The following is a 22,707-nucleotide window of genomic DNA, read 5'->3' as shown; positions in this document are numbered from 1 at the left end:
GGGTTTTTTTTGTTTTGTTTTGTTTTGTTTTTTTTTTTTTTTGCAAGAAAGGCGAATTCTGTATTTAAAAATGTCTTTCTAAAAGAAAGCACTGTCTTAGTACAGACTCTTGAAAATTTGCCTACTATACTGGCAATTCTTTCCATACCTACGTTTGTTTAAAATAATCATAAAGTCAATTTATAAACACCCACTTCGGCTGCGGACCTTCGCGCTCAGATGAATTGGCTGAGACTTTTGTTTTACCCTATTTCCTCGCCCCGCCTCCCCCCACTCCTTGGGCTTTGGACAGAAAGAGGTCAAAGACGTCCTTTCTTTTCCCAGTCGCAGCGCGTACTTTTTTGACAGCATTTTCAGCTGAGATGAAATAGTACATTACAAACGCCCACGGGCAGAAAGAGGGCAATGTTGAGTTAATGCAGTTGTCACTGTCATTTGTCTGTGCCCAGCCCGGACAGGGCGCGCGTCCCGGCAGCCCTCCCTTTGGAACCCTGGCGCCTTTGGAAGGGAAGGGGTGTGTGTGACGCAGTCGCCGGTCGCTTAGGGCCGCGTTCCAATTCAGACCTGAAGCACCTAGCGTCCGGCCACACGCAGTGACGCCCTGGCCTCAGTTTCCCCACTTCTAAAGAAGGGGAGTCATGCTGCCCTGTTTCTTGTTTCTCTCCAAGAACATCAGCCCTTCGCTGTTGTCCCTGCGCAACGCGCGCCGGGGCTTCGCGCTCCCGCCGCTCCGGGTCTCCAGGCTCCCCTCGCGCCCCAGGCGCACTGCCCCACTGCGCCCGCTGGCAGCAGCCGCCGCCTCCGGGGACCCAGCCGGGCCCGCCTCCGCCCATTCCCGGGTGCGCCAGAACTTCCACCCGGACTCCGAGGCTGCCATCAACCGCCAGATTAACCTGGAGCTCTACGCGTCCTACGTGTACCTGTCCATGTCCTATTACTTCTCCCGAGATGACGTGGCCCTGAACAACTTCGCGGGGTATTTCCTTCGCCAGTCCCGGGAAGAGACCCAGCACGCGGAAAAGCTGATGAGGCTGCAGAACCAGCGGGGAGGCCGGATCTGCCTGCAGGACATCAAGAAACCAGACCAGGACGACTGGGAAAGCGGGCTGAACGCCATGGAGTGTGCGCTGCTCTTGGAGAAGAATGTGAATCAGTCGTTGCTCGAATTGCACACTCTGGCCTCAGACAGAGGTGACCCCCACTTGTGCGACTTCCTGGAAACTCACTATCTGAATGAGCAGGTGAAGTCTATCAAAGAACTAGGTGACCACATGCAAAACTTGATTAAGATGGGGGCCCCAGATTCTGGCCTGGCAGAGTATCTCTTTGACAAGCACACCCTGGGAGATGAAAACAATCAGAACTAAGTAACCCACAGGCTGCCCTCCTCACTGCCCAGGCTTGGAAAAGACCCAGTCCACAGACTCTTGCTTTCTTGTCCTTAAAATGAACCTCTATCTTTATACCCCATAATGCTGTCCCAATAAAGTGACTTGTAGAGAAAATGAAGTTGGCCCCATATTAACAAGGGCTTTTTGTCCAACATCAAGGTAATTTTTCCAGCCGAAAGGTAGCCCACGATACCACGGTATAAAAAAGACTGTGAAAAAGCTACTGAGAGTAGATGCAAACTTTCTCCAGTTATCAAATATTATTCCAGACCATGAACCTTCTCTAAAATTCTGCAATTTTCAACTGCACAAGTGCCCGTAATTTTCAAGACCTTATACTAAAGGCTAAAGTGGGAAGATGTGTAAGATAAATAAGCAAATAACTCTAACGAGTTGAAGAAGATATACAGTACTGTAAAAACCATGTAAGCAAAATTCCACGACAGCTTTTACCTTTTCCCAGCATGTTCCAAGAAAAAGTGATGTCCAGCAATGATCTGTTTTTAAAGGATTTTGTGATCAAATAAATTTAAGAGAAGCTACACAAAGTATCAATGCTGGCCTTGGAAAGTCACAATGTCTATGAGCATTTAAGGGCTCTGGGAAGTCTTGCAATTAAAAACAAAAAACAAAAATCTTGGATTATTTTTGTTTAGCTCAGTGTTTCCCAACACAGCCAGTCGCAGTGTGTGTGTGTGTGTGTGTGTGTGTGTGTGTGTGTGTTTTGAAATGATAATCTAGGTCTGTCTGATTAGAGACTCTATATCACCACTGGGCTATATATATAGCCTCTCTTTTCACATACCAAAAAGAGCAAATGCACTGCAGAAACAATCTTTTTTGTGGCCTGTAGAATGGAGGAGAAAAAACATTAGGGTGGAAAAATCAAGAAGAAATCCAGAATGAAGGAGGCATCAGCAAGGCAGATGTTTTCTTGGGGGTGGGGGGAAAGAGGCATGAGGAGATTTATGGGAGAATATTTGATCAGCAGGCCTTGATCAGCAGGACTAAGAACACTGGGTGGTGGTTGGGGAGATGGGCTGGAGCCAAGCATGGAGGAGAAAAGGATGGGCTTAGGCTTAATTTATTGAGCAATGGCAGTGCTTTGAAGGGCTCTCAGCAGAAGAATGCTATACTAAGAGCTGAGCCATCAGAAGTTCAGTTTGTACAGAATACAAACCGGAGAACAACCCAAATGTCTGTGTTCATTTTGTCCTCTGAGACACATGTCAAGATGGGATTACATGTGTAAGAAATGTTTTAGGGGAAACAGAAACACCCTTGAGAGAGAATGGGAAAGGAGCTAGGAGAAGCCGGCAGAGCCCCCAGACCCCATGCAAGTCTGATCCTGAAGGAAGAAGAGAGGACCGTGGTGCTTGGCTGTAAGCAACCTTCTGCAGGGCTGTCTGGGAGAACCAAAAGCCAGAGCTGCTCATCAGAGGAATCCCAGGTCTCCCAGAAATGGGCCTGCCTAAGTACATTTCCAGAGCTCAGTTATTGACTGGGAAGTGCAGGCTTGCAGCAAGCTAAGAGATGAATCGATTTTCAAGCACAGCAGCAGGGGTCCCTGGCAAATTGTGCTCCCCGCAGTCCCAGATCTGAGAGGCTCAAGCACAAGACTGCACAGACTCAACAAAATGGTTTAGATTAAAATACCATACACGGAATGCCCTACGGCTATTAAATATGATTTTGCCAAACACATAATAATGTGAGCAGAAATCCACAATGTGTTTTCTTAAAAACAAGCATAAGACGGGGTTACATTATAGAACTGTATAGAGACAAATACAGGGAAAGTAATATATATGCGCCCCAAACGGAAGTATATATACTGACAAATGAAGCCAGACGACCTCTTAGTGAGATTGTGTTGGATATTTATTTTCTGTAGCTACTTGTCTTTTTAAAAATTTAAAAATTTAAAAAATTTAAAAATTTTTTATCATGGACACGCATTATGGTATTATCATAATAAGAAAAGTAAAAAGGTGGAGAGAAAGCAGGAAAAGCCTGAACCGTGGCAAAATCAATGGAAACAGAAACAAAGAGATGCTGATGAGAGTTTACAGGCAGAACCTTTTAAATTTTGCAAAGGACTAAATGCAGAGAGTTATAGATATGGGGTACAGAAAGAAAACTGATAGATGTCAGACTTGTGTCACTGGAGAAGAGGATATGAGAATAAAAAGGGATCTCTGACAGGAGGAACAATTGGCTGTGGGGAGTACATAATGATTTGCTTTTGATTAAGGGCACTGCCCTCACTTTCCCTTCTATCCCTAAATTGGTTTATTGTGCTTCGTATAATCCTATTACATCTCTTCAGAAAACTTCCTCTTCAGTTCTTCTGGATGAGTGTTTTCCAAACTGCAGACTGCAACCCATTAGTGTGTCATGACATTATTTAGTGAGTCACTTTCCACCTTTTGTTAATAAAACAGATTTGAAGAGAAGTCAAAGTAAGGGAAGCAAGGGTACAATCTCCTGAAATTCTTGTGGGTGTGGGTGTGCACCTGTGTTCATGTATTTACCTCCCATAGTGGTACTTCTTATTCTATGTTGCTGTCAGAAACATACAATAGCCATTGTCCCAGGCAATTCTTCGACACATTCTCATCTCCGTGCTCTGTCTCCTCCAGCTCCCCACTGTCTGTTGATAGTACTCTGAGAATTTAGAAGGAATCCCAGGAGAACCTCACACTTTCTTATCATTGAATTGATCTCATGCTTGCCTTTATATTCACGTGCAAAGCATTCTGTTCTGCTACCCTGGTTGAAGGTTCTATGCTACTTCCTAAAACCCATCGCCCACGGTGCCCTGAGTCCCAACCCTCACACTTACTGAAGGACATGAGGACATCACACCTATAATTATGCTTTCACTGGTATCATCAGTTTTGCCCGTTCTACTGATTGGTTCCCATGAGAAGCAAAGTTGATGTTATTTCTCCTTTATCTTTTTTTTTTAAAGCCACCTATAGACTAACATTCCCTCCAGCAAACACTAAGCTATCACCCCCTACTTAGCTCTCTTTTTCAACAAAGCTTCTTGAAAAAGTTATTTCTGCTTCCTGGCCCTATTTATTCTGTTTTCTCTTGGGCCCCCGGCAAGTAAGCTTGTGTTCACTGTTTGCCACCACACCAACCACTTTATTTCTCCATCGGAATCATCAGTGACCTCCTTGATGATAAATCTAGTGCTTTTTGTTCCCTCAGCCAGCTAGCAGAACTTGTCATTTCACTCTTAAAACACTCACTCACTGTTGTCCGTCTCCATTTCTAATTGCCCCTCATCTTCCCGAACTTTACATACTGGAGGGTTCCGGACTTCTGTCCTCACATCTGGGTCTCTTCTCCCTCTTCATCTAGACTCGCTCTTTAAAGATCTCAGCCAGTCCTGTGACTTCCATTTAAATATCTGTCCACTGGGTTCCAGTCCAACAAGGCAATGTAGGAAAACCCTGAACTCAGCTCCTCCATGACACTTACCAAATTACAGCTATTTATGGAATAATTCTTCCCCAAGAACTGACTACACAGCAAACAGAACAGCGACTGAACAACAAAGGTAGAGAAAATGACAAGAGAATAGCAAGAGACGCAGAGACACCACAACAAGGGCGATTCCCATTCCAGATACTGAGAATGGCAGTGGGGGAGGAATCGGACTGAGGAACTGGGAAGAGAGTCCTCTGTCCTTGGGCATAGAAAAAAAAGCCACAGTTTGAGAGTTACTAGCATGTAAAAAAGACAACACTAGAACTCTGCCAAATGGGGGAGTAGCTGTGGGAACACTGTCTAGGCTGGAGGGACTGGAGAAGCACAGTTTGGGTTCCCATTCCACCTTAAGAGCCTAGACTGCCGGGGCGCCTGGGTGGCTCAGTGGGTTAAGCTTCTGCCTTCTACTCAGGTCATGATCTCAGGGTCCTGGGATGGAGCCCCCCATCTGGCTCTCTGCGTGGCAGAGAGCCTGCCTCCTCCTCTCTCTCTGCCTGCCTCTCTGCCTACATGTGATCTTTTGTCAAATAAATAAATAAAATCTTAAAAAAAAATAAAAGCCTAGACTGTCCAGCAGGGTCTGGACACCATCACTAGTGGGTCTGGTCACACACAGAGCGTAGAGCTATAGCAAACTCAGGGCTTGCAAACAAACCCACACCAGCCTGGGTCACACACCGAGTTTGGGGTTTGGGGTTTTTTTAGTTTTTAAAAATTTGTTATTATTTTTATTTTTAAGATGATTTCTTAAAAATTTTCCTTCTTTTTTTTCTTTTTGGATTTTCCTCTTCTTTATTCTTTTTGTCCTCTTTTTTCTTTTCCTTAAGTTTTGTCTTTCCTTTTTTATTTTTTATAAAATATTTTATAAATATATTTTTATATTTTATTTTATAAAATATTTCATATTTTATAAATATTTAATAATATTTGATTAATTTATTTTTAATTTAAATAAATCTAATTTTAATTTATTTATTTATTTATTTTAATATTTAAAAATAAAATATTTAATAAATATTTTATATTTTATTTTATAAAATATTTTATAAATATAATACTTTTATTTAAAAGTATTATTATTATTATAGTTCTTCTTTTTATTAAAAACCCCACAGTTTCAAAGAGTAACTAGCATACAGAGCCACAGCTCCAGCTAAGAAAAGTCACCAGGCACCCAGTCTGTTTATAAGGACACCATACACAAGACCATTCCTTCAAACTTAAAAGAAGTAGCTGTTCCACCTAATCCACAGAAACAAACAAAAGGCCAAGCAAAATGGGAAGAAAGAGAAATATGTTCCAAAAGAAGGAACAAGAAAACATCTCAGAAAAAGAACAAAAGGAGACAGAGATAACCAAATGCTTGATAAAGAATTTAAAGTAATGATCTTAAAGATACTGCACTGGAGAAAAGAGTGGAAGAGCTCAGTGAGAACTTCAGTAGCGAGAGAGAAAATATACAAAAGAACTGATGAGAGTTGAAGAATACAATAACTGAAATAAACACACCAGAGGGAATCAACAGTTAGCAGATGCTGAAGAACATGGTGATGCAGAAGACAGGGAAATAATAGCACACAGGCTGAACAGCAAAAAAAGGAAGGAATTTTTAAATTGAAGAGAGGTTAAAAGATCTCTTGGACAACACTGAGCAAACATTCACATTACAGGGGTCCCAGAAGAGAAAGACAGAAAGAACAGTGTAGAAAGCTTATTTGAAGATATAATAACTAAAAACTTTCCTAACCTAGGGAAGGAAATAGACGTTCAGGTTCAAGAAGCACAGAAGGTTCCAAACAAGATGAACTTAGGAGGTCCATATGACAACACATTATAATTAAAACGTCAAAGATAAAAGATAGAGAGAGACTTTTAGGAGCAGCAAGAGAAGAAAAAGTTTATGTACAAGGGAAACCCCATTAGGCTATCATTTGATTTTCTAGCAGTAAGTTTGTAGGTCAGAAAGGAAGGACATGATCTATTCAAAGTGCTGAAAGGGCAAAAAAACAAACAAACCAAAACCAACCAACCAACCAAACAAAAAGCCTCCAAAAAACCAAAAAAACAAGAAACAAAAAACCTGAAACCAAAAATACACTATCTGGCAAGGTTATAATTCAGAATTATAAAAAAAAGAAAAATGTTTCCCAGACAAACAAATGTTAGAGGAGTTTATCACCTCTAAACTAGCCTTACAGAAAATGTTAAAAGGAGCTTCTTTAAGTAGAAAACAAATGGCCCTAATTAGACATAAAAAAATTATGAATACAAAAATGGAATATATGAAAACATACACATAAACTGAGGATGAGAGAATAAAAAGGGAAAAGAAAAAAAAAGAAAAGGGAAAAAATTTTGTTTCCCTTTCCTTTCAGTATTTTTTTAAGCATGTGTTTGAACTTAAATGCTCATCAAATTAATATAGCCTGCTATTTACTTTGGATGTTATATATAAAAGTCATGGTCATCACAAACCCAAAACCTATGATAGACACACAAAGAAGGAAAGCCAAAAGTAGCACTACAGACACTCATCAACCACACAGAAAGAGAGCAAGAGAAGAAAGGAATGAAGAAGAACTACAAAAACAACCAGAAAACAAATTTTAGAATGCCAGTAAGTACCGATCTATCAATAATTACTTGAAATGTGAATGGCCTAAATGCTCCAATCAGAGGACACAGAGTGACAGAATGGATTAAATAAATGGATTAAATAATGGATTAAAAAACGTGTTGCCTACAAGAAACTTCTCTCAAACGTAAGGACACGGACAGACTGAAAGTGAAAGGATGGAAAAATATTCAACATACACATGAAAGTGAAAAAAAAAAAGCCAGGGTAACAATACTTATATCAGACAAAATGGATTTTAGAACAAAGACTGTAACAAGAGACAAAGAACGGCATTACACAATGATAAAGGGATCGATCCCACAGGAGGATATAACAATTTTAAGTATCTATGCACCCAACACTAGAACATCTAAATACATAAAGCGACCATTAACAGACAAAAAAGAGAGAAACTCATGGTAATATAACAGTAGTAAAGGACCTTCACACCTCACTTACATCAATGGATGGATCATCCAAATGGAAAATCACTAAGGAAACAGTATCATTGATTGACACATTGGACCAAATGTACATAACAGATACGTACAGAATGTTCCATCCAAAAATGTCACAATATTCATTCTTTCAAGTGCACAGTGAACATTTTCCAGAATATATCACATATTAGGTCACAAATAACCCTCAATAAATTTAAGAAGACTGAAATCATACTGTGCATCTTTTCCAACCTCAACACTATGAAATTAGAAATCAATAACAAGAAAACACTGGAAAAAACACAAACTTGTGGAGACTAGACATGATACTCAGCAACCAATCGGTCAATACAAAATCAAAGAAGAAATTTAAAAATATATGGAAACAAATGAAAAGGAAAACACAACAGTCCAAATCTTTGGGACACAGTGAAAGAAGTTCTAAAAAGGAAGTACATGCCTATATCAAGAAACAAGAAAAAGCTCAAATAAACAATCTATTAGTTCACCAAAAGGGACCAGGAAAAAAACAAAGCCCAAGGTGGGTGGAAAAAGTGAAATAATAAAATCAGTAAAAATAAATGTCACGGAGATTAAAACAAGAGAAAAAAAAATCAATGAAACCAAGAGCAGATTTTCTGAAAAGATAAACAAAAGTGACAAATCTTTAGCCAGACTCATTAAGGGGAAAAAAAAAAGGACCCAAATAAATAAAACCAGAAATGAAAGAGGAGAATCAACTGACAACACAGAAATACAAAGGATTATAAGAGGGTGCCTGGATGGCTCAGTGAGTTAAGCCTCTGCTCAGGTTATGATCTCGGGGTCGTGGGACTGAGCCTTATCCCGTGTTGGGCTCTCTGCTCCGCAGGGAGCCTGCTTCCCTTCCTTTCTCTCTGCCTGATTCTCTGCCTACTTGTGATCTCTGTCTGTCAAATAAATAAATAAAATCTTTTAAAAAACGATTATAAGAGAATACTCTGAAAAATAATATGCTAAAAAATTGAACAATCTAAAGAAAGTGGATAAACTCCTAGAAGTATACAATCTTCCAAAACTGAACAAGGAAGAATTATAAAACCTGAACAGACTGATTGCAAGTAACAAAAGTGAATCTATAATCCAAAAATACCAAAAAATGAAGACCAGGACCAGATGGATCAAGAGTAAATTCTACCAGACATGTAAAGAAGAGTTAATACCTATCTCCTCAAACTATTCCAAAAAATAAAAAAGGAAGGAAAGCTTTCAAATGAATTCTATGATATTTTACCAAACATTACCAATACCAGCAACAGACAAATACACCACAAAAACACACAAACAAATAAACAAAGTAAGGCTAGTATATCTGATGAACAAAGATGAAAAAAATCCTCAACAAAATATTAGCAAATCACATACAATAATATATTAAAAATGTCATTCACCCCATCAGATGGCATTTATTCCCAGAATACAAGGATGATTGGATATTTGCAAATCAATCAATATCATACACCACATCAACAAAACAAAAGATAAAAATCACATTATTATCTCAACACATGAAGAAAAAGCATTTAACAAAAATTAACATTATTCATGATACAGGCTCTCAACAATGTGTGGTTAAAAGGAATATACTTCAACATGATAGAGATCACATATGAACCCACAGCTAACAGCACACTCAAATGGTGAAATTCTGAAAGCTTTCCCTCTAAGATCAGGAATAAAGACAAAGATATCCATTCTACTAGAAGTTCTATACGCAGCAATCAGATAAGAAGAAAAAAGAAGAGGCATCCATATTGGTAAAGAAGTTAAACCATCACGACTTGCAAATGACATGATACTATACAGAGAAAATCCTAAAGACGCCACCAAAAAACTACTAGAAATATCAATGAATTCAGAAAAATGTCAGGATATCAAATTAATACCCAGAAATTAGTACCATTTCCATACACTAATAATAAAGTAGAAGAAAAAGAAATTTAAAAAACAACACTCTTTAGAATTGCACCAAAAAGAATAAAATATCAGGTATAAAGTGAACGAGAGAGTTGAAAGACCTGTACTCCAAAACCTATAAAACACTGACAAAAGAAATTGAAGATGACACAAACAAATGGAAAGATATCCCATTCTCATGGACTGAGAAAACCAATATGGTTAAAATGTCCATTCTGTCCAAAGCAATCTACAGATTTAATTCAATCCCCATTAAAATACCAACAGCATTTTTCATAAAACTAGAACAAATAACACCAACATTTTGTATGGAACCACAGAAGACCCCTGAATAGCCAAAGCAATCCTGAGAAAGAACAAAGCTGGAGGTATCACAATCCCAGATTTCAAGATATAATACAAAGCTGTGGTCATCAAAACAGTCTGATACTGGCACTGGCACAGAAATAGACACACATATCAGTAGAAAAGAACTGAGACTCTAGAAATAAGCCCACATTTATATGGTCAATTAATCTATGACAAAGGAGGCAAGAACATACAATGGGGAAGACAGTGTCTGTAACAGATGATGCTGGGGAAACCAGGCAGCTACACATAGAAGAATAAAACTGGAGCACTTTCTTACACCATACACAAAAATAAATTCAAAATAGTATAAAGACTTAAATGTGAAACCTTAAACCATAAAAAATCCTAGAAGAGAGCACAGGCAGAAACATCTTTGACATTGGTCATAGCAACAATTTTCTGGATATTTCTTCCTAAAGGAAGGAAGCAAAAGCAAAAATAAAAATTTATTTTGACTACATCAAAATAAAAAATTTTATTTTCTTGACCATCAAGAAAATAAAAAGACAAAGTGCTAAATGGAAGAAGATATTTGTATATATCTAATAAGGGGTTTAATATCCAAGATATATATATTATCTTGATAGATAGCTATCCAAGATATTATATATATATCTTGGCCAACAAGATACATATATCTTGGAATGTATATATATATGTGTGTGTGTGTGTGTGTGTGCGTGTGTGTGTACACACTATCTATCTAAGTACACAATTCAACACCCAAAATATTTAACAATCAGATTTAAAAATGGGCAGACCCTCCCTTTAACCTTTCTTTTCCTGGCCCCAGAATTCAGGGTTGGCCAGCATCCTCCATGGTTAGGGGACACCACAGGCATCAATGTACAGGACCAACATCCCTAAAAGGCCTTAATTTAGGTCTTTGGCTTATTTCCTAATTAAGGTACATACATTGAAAAAATAAAAAAATTAAAATGGGCAGTGGTCCTGAATAGACATTCTTCCAAAGAAGCCATTCAGATGGTCAACAGACACATGAAAAGATGCTTTACATCACTCATCATCAGGGAGATGCCCATCAAAACTACAATAAGATATTACCTTACAACAGTTAGAACAGCTAAAATCAAAATGGTAAGAAATAGCAAGTATTGGTGAGGATGTGAAAAAAAAAATAAAGAACCCTCATGCACTGTTGGTAGAAATGTAAATTGGTACAGCCACTATGGAAAATGGTTTGGAGATTTCTGAAAAAAAACTAAAAATAGAATTACCATATGATCCAGTAATTCTACTATTGGGTATTTACCAAATAAATGAAAATACTAATTCAAAAAGGTATATGCACTCCTATGTTTTTATTTCAGTATTACTTACAATGGCCAAGATATGGAAGCAACCTAAACATCTATCAATAGACAAATGGATAAAAAAAAAAGGTTAAAAAAATGGACAAATGGATAAAGAAAATGTGGTGTGTGGTGTATGTGTGTGTGCACGCGCTTATGTACAAGAATATTATAAGGGATGAAAAGGGATGAGATTGTGCCACTTGAGACAACCTGGATGGACCTAGAGTATATTATGCTAAGTGAAATAAATAAGTCAGACTGAGAAAGAAAAATACCATATGATTCTAGTCATAAGTGAAATCTAAAAACAAAACAAAACAAATGAATAAACAAATGAAAAGCAGACAGCAGAATCAGACCTATCAATACAGAGAACAAACTGATCATTGCTGGGGGAGGTGAGTAGGGGGATTGACAAATGGCTAAAGGGGAGTGGGAGATGCAGGCTTCCAGTTATGAATTAAATAAGTCATAAGAATAAAGGACACAGCATAAGAAGTACAGTCATTGGTATTATAATAGCAATATGAAGGGACAGATGGTAGCTACACTGAGGAGCACAGCATAATGTACAAACTTGTCAAATCACCACGTTGTACTTCTTAAACTAATGTAACATTGTGTCAACTATACTCAAAATACACACATTTTGTACATATATGTATAAATACTTAAGTGATACTTCCCTTTAGATTTTTTTTAAAGGTTTTATTTATTTATTTGACAGAGAGAGATCACAGGTAGACAGAGAGGCAGGCAGAGAGAGAGAGGGAAGCAGGCTCCCTGCTGAGCAAGAGCCCAATGCGGGGCTCGATCCCAGGACCCTGAGATCATGACCTGAGCTGAAAGCAGAGGCTTAACCCACTGAGCCACCCAGGCGTCCCTCCCTTCAGATGTTTAAAAGACATCTCATAGTTAACATGTTCCAAACATGATTTCACTAACATCCACTACCCGTTGAACTCAAAGTCTTTTGTTTCATGATAGATGGAAAGTTCATTCTATTGGTTTCTAAAGCCTAATCATTTCTGACTACTCTCTTACTCTCATACCGTACACCAGTCCTCAGCAAATCTTATCAGGTCTTCCTTCAAAATACATCCTTACCACTTCTAAAAGTCTTCCTCACTGCCACTTTGATACAAGCTTCCACCTTCTTTTTCTGCATTATTACAGTTTACTCTTCTCTGGTCTCACTGCTCAAAAAATCCTTTCTCCACAAAGCAGCCAAAGTTAACTTTGTAAATCTATAAACAGTCCTGTTACTTCTCAGCTCAAAACCCTTCAATGGCTTCTGTTCTCATCTGGAATCAAAGTCTGAGTCCTTATTGTGCCCTACAATGCCCTGTGTAACTTGAGCTGCCAATACATTACACATTTAGAGCTACAGATACATATATGTACATATGTACATAGAGAGAGAGAGATGTGTGTATGTGTGAGTGTAAGTGGCAAGATTATGAGATTTCGTGCACACATAAATATATAAATAATAATATCAAAGAAGTATTATGTATGTTCTCTCTCTCTCTTTTCCCTTATCAGGTATCACTATCTGTAAAGACACAGAGAGAGAGAGAGAGAGAGAGAGAGAGAGAACATTTTTTCCTCACTGTACTCCAGTCACATGTGCCTCCTTGTACCTCAGGACCTGTTCTCTCTGTTGGAAATACTCTGCCCCCAGGTGTGAACATGGCTCCCACTTTCACTTCCTTCAGAGTTCTGCTCTAGGAGCATTTTACAGAGACGTTACTTATTATTCAATCTTAATTACTCACCACATGTCCTGTCATTCTCTCCTCTGATATGACTTGTTGTTCTCCATGGCACTTGTCACCACCTGACACATTGTTTATTTGGTTATGCTTTCTTGTCTTATTCTTGATGCAAGCTCTGTGGGGTAGGGACTTTGTTCCATTAACTACTGTCTCCATATTCCAGTGCAGTTCTTATCTCTTAGTAGTTTCTCCATGAGTGTGAATAGGTGAGCGAAGACATCCAGAAGCATGTTGGAAGTGATGGACGGCATCTTTCAAAAAATTAGTGTCGGGAAAGCCAATTGGGAAGTTGTCCATATGGAGATAGTAAGTGAAAATGTGAAAAGGCTGAAGCAACAAAGATGAGAGGAGAGAACAGACAGACCAAGGAGAAGGTCCAAATGAAGAAAAGTAGAAATTGGAGGCGCTCTATAGCTAAGGGTGATTATATAAGGAACCCTTAATAGGCTACAGAAAAGGAACAAAAATAACAAGACTGAAAACAAACCAACCAACCCCAAAACCACTCATCCTGGAAACTGTAAGGGAAGAGAGTTTCCATCAAATGTCACAGAGCCTAATGAGTTTATGGGTTGAAAGGGCACAGAGTTGGCAATCAGTAAGTGAGTGGTTCTTTTGGAATAGCGGCTTCAGTGGAGGTGGTGATAGAGAGCCAGGTTCATGGTGAAGAGAAATGAGGTGAAGAATACAGAATGGTCTTTTGAGAAGTTTTTCTTCTTTAAGTAATGAGGGTGCAGGAGGGTACATGGTGCCTGTGAGTGTGTCAGCATGAGGAAAGGAGCTGAAGAAAAGAAAGGACTTGAGAAGCAAGTGATAGAATGAGGTTCCAGGGGAGAAAGGAGAATGAGAAGAAGAGCCCAGGTATGGGGCCTGGTCGGATACATCTTCCCAAACCAAAACCATACAAGAGGGAGGAAGTGACATAGATTTTGAAAGGAGAAGAGGGCCAAGCGAGGGTGCTTATATTGGCTGAGCTCAAACTTTTTTTTTTTTTTTTTTTTTTTTTTTTTTTTAGAGAGAGTGAGAGCGAGCACAGGCAGACAGAGTGGAAGGCAGAGTCAGAGGGAGAAGCAGGCTCCCTGTGGAGCAAGGAGCCCGATGTGGGACTCGATCCCAGGACGCTGGGATCATGACCTGAGCCGAAGGCAGCTGCTTAACCAACTGAGCCACCCAGGCGTCCCTGAGCTCAAACTTTTAAACAAAGTAGCAAATGAGATCATCTACTGAGACATAGCTGCCTCTATATAAAAATATTTTAATTAACTTTATCTCTCAGATACAATTGCAAAAATTATATAAGTTATTTTACAGATGGGATATAATCTTTATTCTTCCTAATTTCAAACAAAGACTGGAGCTTTCCCAAATCAAAAAACAAATTTCTGGAGTTGGGCCAAATGGAGATTAGATTTCTAAACAAAAATCTAGTACACAGAAAGATATGGCTCCAAACCTCTAACAGTCACATTGGATTGTATTACTCTTGAACACAAACACCCAGTGATGCCAAGATCCCAGGCCCTCAGACTTGCAGGAAAACACAGCATATTTCCCCTAACACTAACTCTTGAAAATCATTATCCTTCATGTTCAGATTTTGTATGGTTCATTTGAAAGGGCAGAGCTTTCTTGGGGAAGCACTTAATCAACGTGCCAAGATATCCCAGGACAGTGTGTGTGTGTGTGTGTGTGTGTGTGTGTGTGTATACATCTCTTACTGAATTTTGACCCAGAGTTCTGAAGCCAAGAAAAGTCCACTTGACTTTTAAAAAATTGGAACTTCACCCTCAGGCTTTCCACCCTCAGAGAAGAGGAGCAGAGAAGACAGGAGCACTCTCAAGGTAACAAAGAAAGGTAAGACACATACATAGCAGAGAAAAGACAGAAACACAGACTTCTTCATGAGACACTCTTGGTCTGCTTCTTCCAAGAGTGCACCAAAAGGTGCATTCAGGAAGCAGACAACCAGGAAACGTGCACAAATGCTAACCAGAACTGACAACAATAGTGTCTCTGCTTACAACAGACTATTTGTCAAGCAGCACACAGTTTATGAAATCAGAAAGGTGCACAGGCAATCGCTTGTATGTTGCTGCCTTTTCTAAGCTTTCTATTTCTTTGTGCAAGATCAAGACACTTAATAGATACAATTGTTTTTAAGTGAATAAATGAACAAATATGACAGGTACATGCACACACGCACGCACACACAGACACACACACTAGCTGAGAGTCTGACAGAATTCCAATGCCCAAAAAGGAGTGGGACTGCCTGGCAGTGCAGAACAGATCAGAGACATGTACTCGGGTTTGGGCTCCTTCCAAGCAACCTGGCCAATTTCCCAGTACAGGTGGTGGCCAAACAGTCTCCTGAGAGAGACAAAGAGAGCTAATGCTTTTGGAAATACTTAAGTCTCTCCTGAACCCCCTGAGCACTGTATTATCATAGCACTGTATTATCATAATTAGCAAAAAGAATTTCTAGGACCGTAAAAGGGCTGTTACAGGACTAAAATACTATTACACAACCTAAACACATCCTAGATGGTTTTGTCCAGTCATTAGGAGCCTGCATTTGAGAATTCAGAATACCTAGGTGAGAACAGCTGCTTCACCACAGAGCAGCTGCATGATTTGGGGAAAGGAAGTTAAACTCGCAGAGTCTGAATTTCCTCTACAGAGCAACAGCCTACCTCAAAGGTTATTGGGGGATTAAATAAAACAAAGCATACAAAGTTCAGCATATTGTCTGGTACATCACAAATGCTCAATAAATATTAGTTGCTTAGAACTGGTGTTTTAAAGTGGAAAAAATGATGTGAGTGTGTTTGTGAATGTAACTGCTTGTATATGCAGATACTATCTCTGGGAGCGTCGTGTCAGTCGCCCTCAATCAAAGGAAACGGGAAGCCGGGAAAGGGCTCAATGTAGAGTCTCCCGTAGCTCTTGAAATTTTAACCCCTCGAAATTATCACCTTTTTTTTCTTTTAAAAGTTTTATTTCTTTATTTGTCAGGGAGAGAGAGGGCGCACAAGCAGGGGAGAGACAGAGCTGGAAACCCAACGCGTGACTAGATCCCGGACCCTGGGATCATGACCTGAGCCAAAGGCAGATGCTTAACTTACTGAGCCATCCAGGTGCCCCCAAATTATCACCTTCAACAAAATAACATAAAATTTAAATATAGCAAATAAATAGGAGCTCTTATTAATTTTCCTCACCTCTAAGCAGCGCACATATGCTAACATTTCTCCATAATGTATTCTCTCATTAAATTAAGAAATAATCCAAATACAAGTTAGAGGAGGACTCATATTTCTCCCTCTTTTATCTAGCCTCAGGCATTTCCCGAAATTGTTTGTTTGCTCTCCTTAGCCATTGTTGAAATATACATGCTGTCCTCACTTCCACTGTTCCAAATTGCATGAATTTCAGTTACCACAGTGTAGTTAAATGACAAGTACAACAGCAACATGGTTCAAATTTCATTTACCACGGTATATTTACTCTGAGCAACCTGCACCAAGAACACACTTTGGAGCTAAGTCTTTAACCCACAAATCACTATATAAGTAGCAGATGCACATCATGATCAGTTACCAGTCATGTTATTTCTTTCAAAGTCCGTTGGCAATTGATCACTGTGCTTCTGCTTCCCAGTTTACTTTCAGACAGAGAACCATAAAGTTGTATTGCCCCCCGCCAGTCTCTCGGTGACAAACCCAGGTAACGTTTGGTAACTTTGGATAATCCAAAGAGAGTACTGGTCAAAAGGTGAAAGTATAACAAAGAAGTAAAAATGCAATACTGCTGGAAGAGAAATTGGGTGTGAATAGAATTTATGGACCTAAATGAGCCATTATAATGACATGATTGAAGATATGACAGAGAAGTGACGCGAGAGGGGGGTCAGGGAAAGACTTCCCATGAAAAAACTTTTGGAGATATTTCACATCATCAAAAGTGCAAAAGATGAGGGGTGCCTGGGTGGCTCAGTGGGTTAAGCCTCTGCCTTAGGCTCAGGTCATGATCTCAGGGTCCTGGGATCGAGCCCCAAATCGGGCTCTCTGCTCTGCAGGGAGCCTGCTTCCCCCTCTCTCTCTGCCTGCCTCTCTGCCTACTTGTGATCTCCCTCTGTCAAATAAATAAACTTTTTCTTTAAAAAAGTGCAAAAGATGAAATTTTGGAAATCAATACAAATTTTACAAGGGGTACTGCAATTCATCAGGATGTGAAAAGAAGACTATGGCTCCGTACACTAAGTTGTATTAGAGGAAAAGGCAAAACACAGATGAAACTACACTTGATTTTCTTTTTTTTTCAAAGAACAAAATAAAACACTTTAATTCTCACAGTTTCTAACCTTCTAAATTATAGTGTCCTAAATAAATGCCAGTCTTATTGTTTTTTCTTTCATTTCCCTGAATATTAATATCCAACAGTAAGAGAGTGTTCAATGTTTCGACAACACAATTTTAAAGGTCACACAACAATCATAATTTTTCCCAGTGGTTATTAAGATCATCACTTTGCATGGTTTCAACTTCCAAGGTCAGGTTTATAGCCTTGCACTAACATGTAAAACAAGAATTATCTGTATATTCACTAAAGTAGGTAACTGATTGCTCTGTTAACAGTATCATTCTAAATGTTTTTTTTGTTCTGTCAGGCATTTCTTCCATCTAAAAATAAGCATCTCTGAATTACTGTGTGTAGTAATATAGGAACCAATTTATTGTGGAGACAAAGAAAATGGAATTAGAGGTGGTGTTCCTGTTTAAAATTTAGTAACAGGGGTGACTGGGTGGCTCAGCATCGAACTCTTGGTTTCAGCTCAGGTCATGATCTCAGGGTCATAAGTTCAAGTCTTCCTGGGGCTCCAGGCTCAATGCAGAGTCTGCTTGAGATTCTCTCTTTCCCTCTGCCTTGTCCCCCTGATCAAGCTGTCTCTCTCAACTCTCTTTCCTCTCTGGCTGCTATTTCTCTTCTCCCAAGGCTCTCCTTTTCTTCTACTTTTAAATTTTCTTTATATATTTTCTATATATTTATATATATATTTATATATCATTTTCCTTCCTAGGAAAGGATTCAAGACCAAAGCTCTGCAGAATTCCTTTTCTGAAGCACTAAGTAGAACATGCTTTTTTCTGCGAGCCAAGGTGCACTTAATGCTTAATTTTCAAGAATAAATGATTATTAATCTAACTATAGTCATTAATGGAATATAGTGATGTCACACTCTTAATTATTAGATGCACTTAATGGTCATGTTAATTGGCAGCGAAAATGTCACAAATGTCAGCAGTACCTGAGTTCAATTTCTTGGTTGTTAGTATTCCACTGTCATTATTGAGATATATATACACACTACTGGGTTCATACTGTCACATGGGAAAAATAATTTTCCTCTAAGGGAACAGGATCCACACAAAACGACTGAAGCACCTCTATTTTCTCCTTTATTGACATGAATTCAGGAGCACCTGCCAGTGTTGAAACAGGAAAATGATAGATTTATTTCAAATATTTCTTTTTAGACAAATACAAAATGTGTCCTAGGAATAACCTAACAGTTTTAGGATAAACTATGTTATTTTTGGCTACTCTGGGTTTTGAAATACCTGGACACTGTGTATTAGTAATCTTGAAAGGGCAAAAGATGGATCTTTGATAGCCAAAAGGTGTTCATGAAGAAGCAAGAGCAAGATGGAAATAAATGGAAATTATAAGTGGGTAATTTCAATGTATATGCTCACACAGGGCACATCCAGAGGAGAAGGTTAGGAAGAAGTGAGATGTGAACAAACCAAGAGGAGGAAACTCATGGGTGAAAATCGGCAAAACAATGATTTGGCAAGTAAGAAAAGGAGATGAGTTCATCATCTAACACAGGGAACATGGTCAAGCATAAATGAAGAGATGATCTTTACAATAAATGAGGACTTGGATCAAGAGCTAGTGGGACTACAAAGAAGAAAAGGGTTATCACAAAAGGAAAGGGAATTTTTTAACAAGGTGTTTCCAGTCTAGTTAGAAACCTCATAGTCCTGCTTAATCATTCCTTTTACCTCAGCCTCCAAGTCTTAATGGTCTCCAAGTTCTCTTCATTTTTACCTGCTAAGTATTTCTCGACTGTGTCCACCCTCTGGCTCTCCACCACCACTCTCTACCCTAGTGTAGGCCACCACGATGGCTTGCTCAGACCGCTGTCCCCATCTTCCAAACTGCCTACCCACATCCACTCTGACCCAGTCTGCTCTCCAACAGGAGAGTGATTTCTACAAAACAAAATCAGATGATGATGCTACACGTGATCAGACTTTCTATGGTGCTGCATTGTTCTTGGGAATACAGACAAACTACTTAATTTGGCATGAATGGCCCTGTACAGTCTGCCTCACGAGAGCTCTCTAACATCACTCCCCACCTCTTTTCCCTCTCACCCCTCACTGCATGGGCACTGTTTTTAGTCTCCAGATTCACTATGCACACTCCCACCACAGAATCTTGCCACACTGCTCTCTTGTTGGAAATCACTTCCTTCCCTCGCTCTTCTACTTACCTCCTCCTTAGTCTTCAGTTCTGTAGCTGCACCTACGCAGGAAGAGATGTGTCTGCCCCTCCAGAACCACTCCCTGCTCTCTCACCTTTCTCCATTCTAAACAACACAGACCCATCCCTGGGCTAGTGTGCTCGTGGTCCCATCAAGGTATCTGTTCTCCCAGGGGCCTGCTTTCAACGCTACTGCAGGTTTGTAGCATTCCTCCTCAGCAAGGCCTCCTGCAAGGAAGGCAGCTCCCTCTACTCAGACCCTCTGTCCCCAGGCTCTCATAACCCCTCTATGTCTTGCTGCATTAGGCCTAAGGTAGAAATGTCCAACCCATGCCCCATTCCCCCACCACATCTTCGTAAACAGCTGCTTTGTTATACTCTCCTCAGTTTACCCCATTTGACCATGCCTTATGTTCCCTGTAGGACTCTGACCATGATCTCCCTGCTGCTTTCTGCCTCATAATTTGCTGACACCCTTGTCCTCATCCCAATGCATACAACTTACATTCTCCATGGCAGCATTTTGGACTACTCAAGCAACCTGAACGTACCCTTCCTGCACTCGGATCTTCTTCCTTATCATTCACCTGCCCCATATCCACCCTACAATTCAGAAGTTTCCTATGCCTAGAAGCTTTGACATCATAAACCTGCAATCTTCTGTTTCGTATTTGGGTAGTCATTGGAGCTCCCACAGAACTCTGTCTACACCCCAGCCTTTATCACTCTGTGATTGTCCCTTGTTTTATCTTTCTATCCTGCAAGGCTGTGAATCACTAAGAGTTTAGTTTCCAGTCCCCAGGGCCTCATAATCTGCCTGGCGTATGATAGCTATTCAGTAAATGAATCAGACTACAAAGCTGTATGCATAGTCTAGCTAAAGTGGTTCAGAGCATTACTATTAAAACAAAAAGGCACCGTATGTTATCAACATGCTTATCTGTTTACTCAAGGCAATTTTTTGTCTCCAAATACAGCACCTGAGGAAGAATATCATTACCACAGCCAAAATAGTGCAATAAATGTACAGAAGATGTAACTTCCTTCATAAGCCCTTTACTCCTTCTAAAAATAAAATATTTAAGCTTACTTCTCAATTCTTCTTTACTGAGCATTATCCTTTCAACATTGTCAGAGAAAATACAGTGCCTTGAAACGTTGTGATGACCCAGAAAATTGGCTCAAGGAAGGTTCTGGAAGGTCGTTTCAGGTAAAGCATTATGAATTTTTCATAGCATTGCTACTCCCAGAGCACTTGCAATATTGATGCACATTTACCACTTGCTTAAATGCTTTCATTAAAATTATTTTTCTCTTTTCTTGCATTGATACCTCTTCCTCTCTCTTCCCCCACTTCAACCACATTGTTCTTCACCTCACTCTTTAGAGGATGTTATGGTGTGCCAAACCGATTTCCTTACCACTTTCTAAAGAATTTATTTATTTGACAGAGAGCGATCACAAGTAGGCAGAGAGAGAGGAGGAAGCAAGCTCCCCGCTGAGCATTGAGCCTGATGTGGGGCTCGATCCCAGGACCCTGGGATCATGACCTGAGCCGAAGGCAGAGGCTTTAACCCACTGAGCCACCCAGGCGCCCCCTGATTTCCTTACCACTTTCAAGACTAACATGCTTATCCCTTCTGCTGCTGGGACTGTTGACATTTGATGGCTCACAGCTGAATCCTTCCTTCTGAGGATTAAGCATCAGCTAACGAGAGCTGCAGCCCCAACATCACACCTCATACCTGGGGGCGGTCTACATGCAATGACCAGTCAGTGAAGAGGGTTAAAAGGGAGAAAGCAGACAGAGAAGGCAGAGCAAATAGGTCCCCTTACTCTAGTTTGCAGTGATCATGAAGTAACATCCCAGCTCCGGAGAGCCCCTGGGGGAGCTGCTGCTGTGGTTGTGTCGAGTCTCAGCCCCTCCTTCAGCTTAACCTACTTTACTTCATTGCCCTTCCTTGGTTCATCAGAGGAGCATTCCTCCATAGAACTCCCACACTCTGATCTCTACTCAGTCTACTCTCTGGGGAACCTGACTATGAGAGCCTTCAAGAAGGATCCCATATAAATAAACTAATATGAATTATTCCATGTCTATTTAATCATATATAAATATGTAGGGCCATACACAGATACATTTGTGTTTTAAATATGTAAGATTTTTCTGAGATTTTTCACAAAGAAAAACTTTAAAATTGAAGTATAACAATATTATCTTATATTATGATATACAATATTATATTCGTTTCTGGTGTACCACAAAATGATTTGACTTACATACATTACAAAATGCTCACTATGATAAGAATAGTTACTGTCACCACACAAAATTATTACAATATTTTTGACTCTATTTCCTCTTTGCAAATACATATCCAATCAGAGTTTAATATTCAAAATATAGAAAGAATTCACATAACTCAACACCAAAAAATACAGTCTGAAAAATGGGCAGACGACCTAAATAGACATCTTTTCAAAGACAACATGCAGATTCCAATAGGTATGTGAAAAGATGCTCAATACCATTCATCACCAGGGAAATGTAAATCAGAATTACAATGAGATATCACTTCACACCTGTCAGAATGTCTAGTTTCTGCTGTGTTTGTTTTTTTAAAGATTTTATTTATTTATTTGAGAGAGAGAGAGAGAAAGCACAACCATGGGGAGGGAAAGGAGGAGAGGGAGAAGCAGACTCGCCGCTGAGGGGAGAACTGGACTCAAACCTTGATCCCAGGACCCTGAGATCATGACCTGAGCCAATGTCAGACGCTGAACCACCTGAGCCACCTAGGTGCC

The 22,707-nt window shown here is 39.7% G+C and overlaps 1 protein-coding gene across 1 annotated transcript; it reads left to right on the top strand.

Annotated features, from left to right (window-relative positions):
* Positions 1 to 552: 552 nt before the first annotated feature.
* On the top strand, positions 553 to 2,015 carry LOC101683797 (ferritin heavy chain). The gene has a single exon (XM_004782352.3). It carries the CDS (start codon positions 639 to 641, stop codon positions 1,365 to 1,367), a length of 729 nt encoding a protein of 242 aa, XP_004782409.1. The 5' UTR covers positions 553 to 638; the 3' UTR covers positions 1,368 to 2,015.
* The last annotated feature ends 20,692 nt before the right edge of the window (positions 2,016 to 22,707 follow it).

The sequence above is a fragment of the Mustela putorius genome, unplaced genomic scaffold (genome assembly GCF_011764305.1).
Source record: "Mustela putorius furo isolate JIRA1106 unplaced genomic scaffold, ASM1176430v1.1 tig00003923_pilon_pilon_pilon, whole genome shotgun sequence".
NCBI classification, from domain to species: domain Eukaryota; kingdom Metazoa; phylum Chordata; class Mammalia; order Carnivora; family Mustelidae; genus Mustela; species Mustela putorius.
This window is presented reverse-complemented; position numbering and strand designations above follow the sequence as displayed.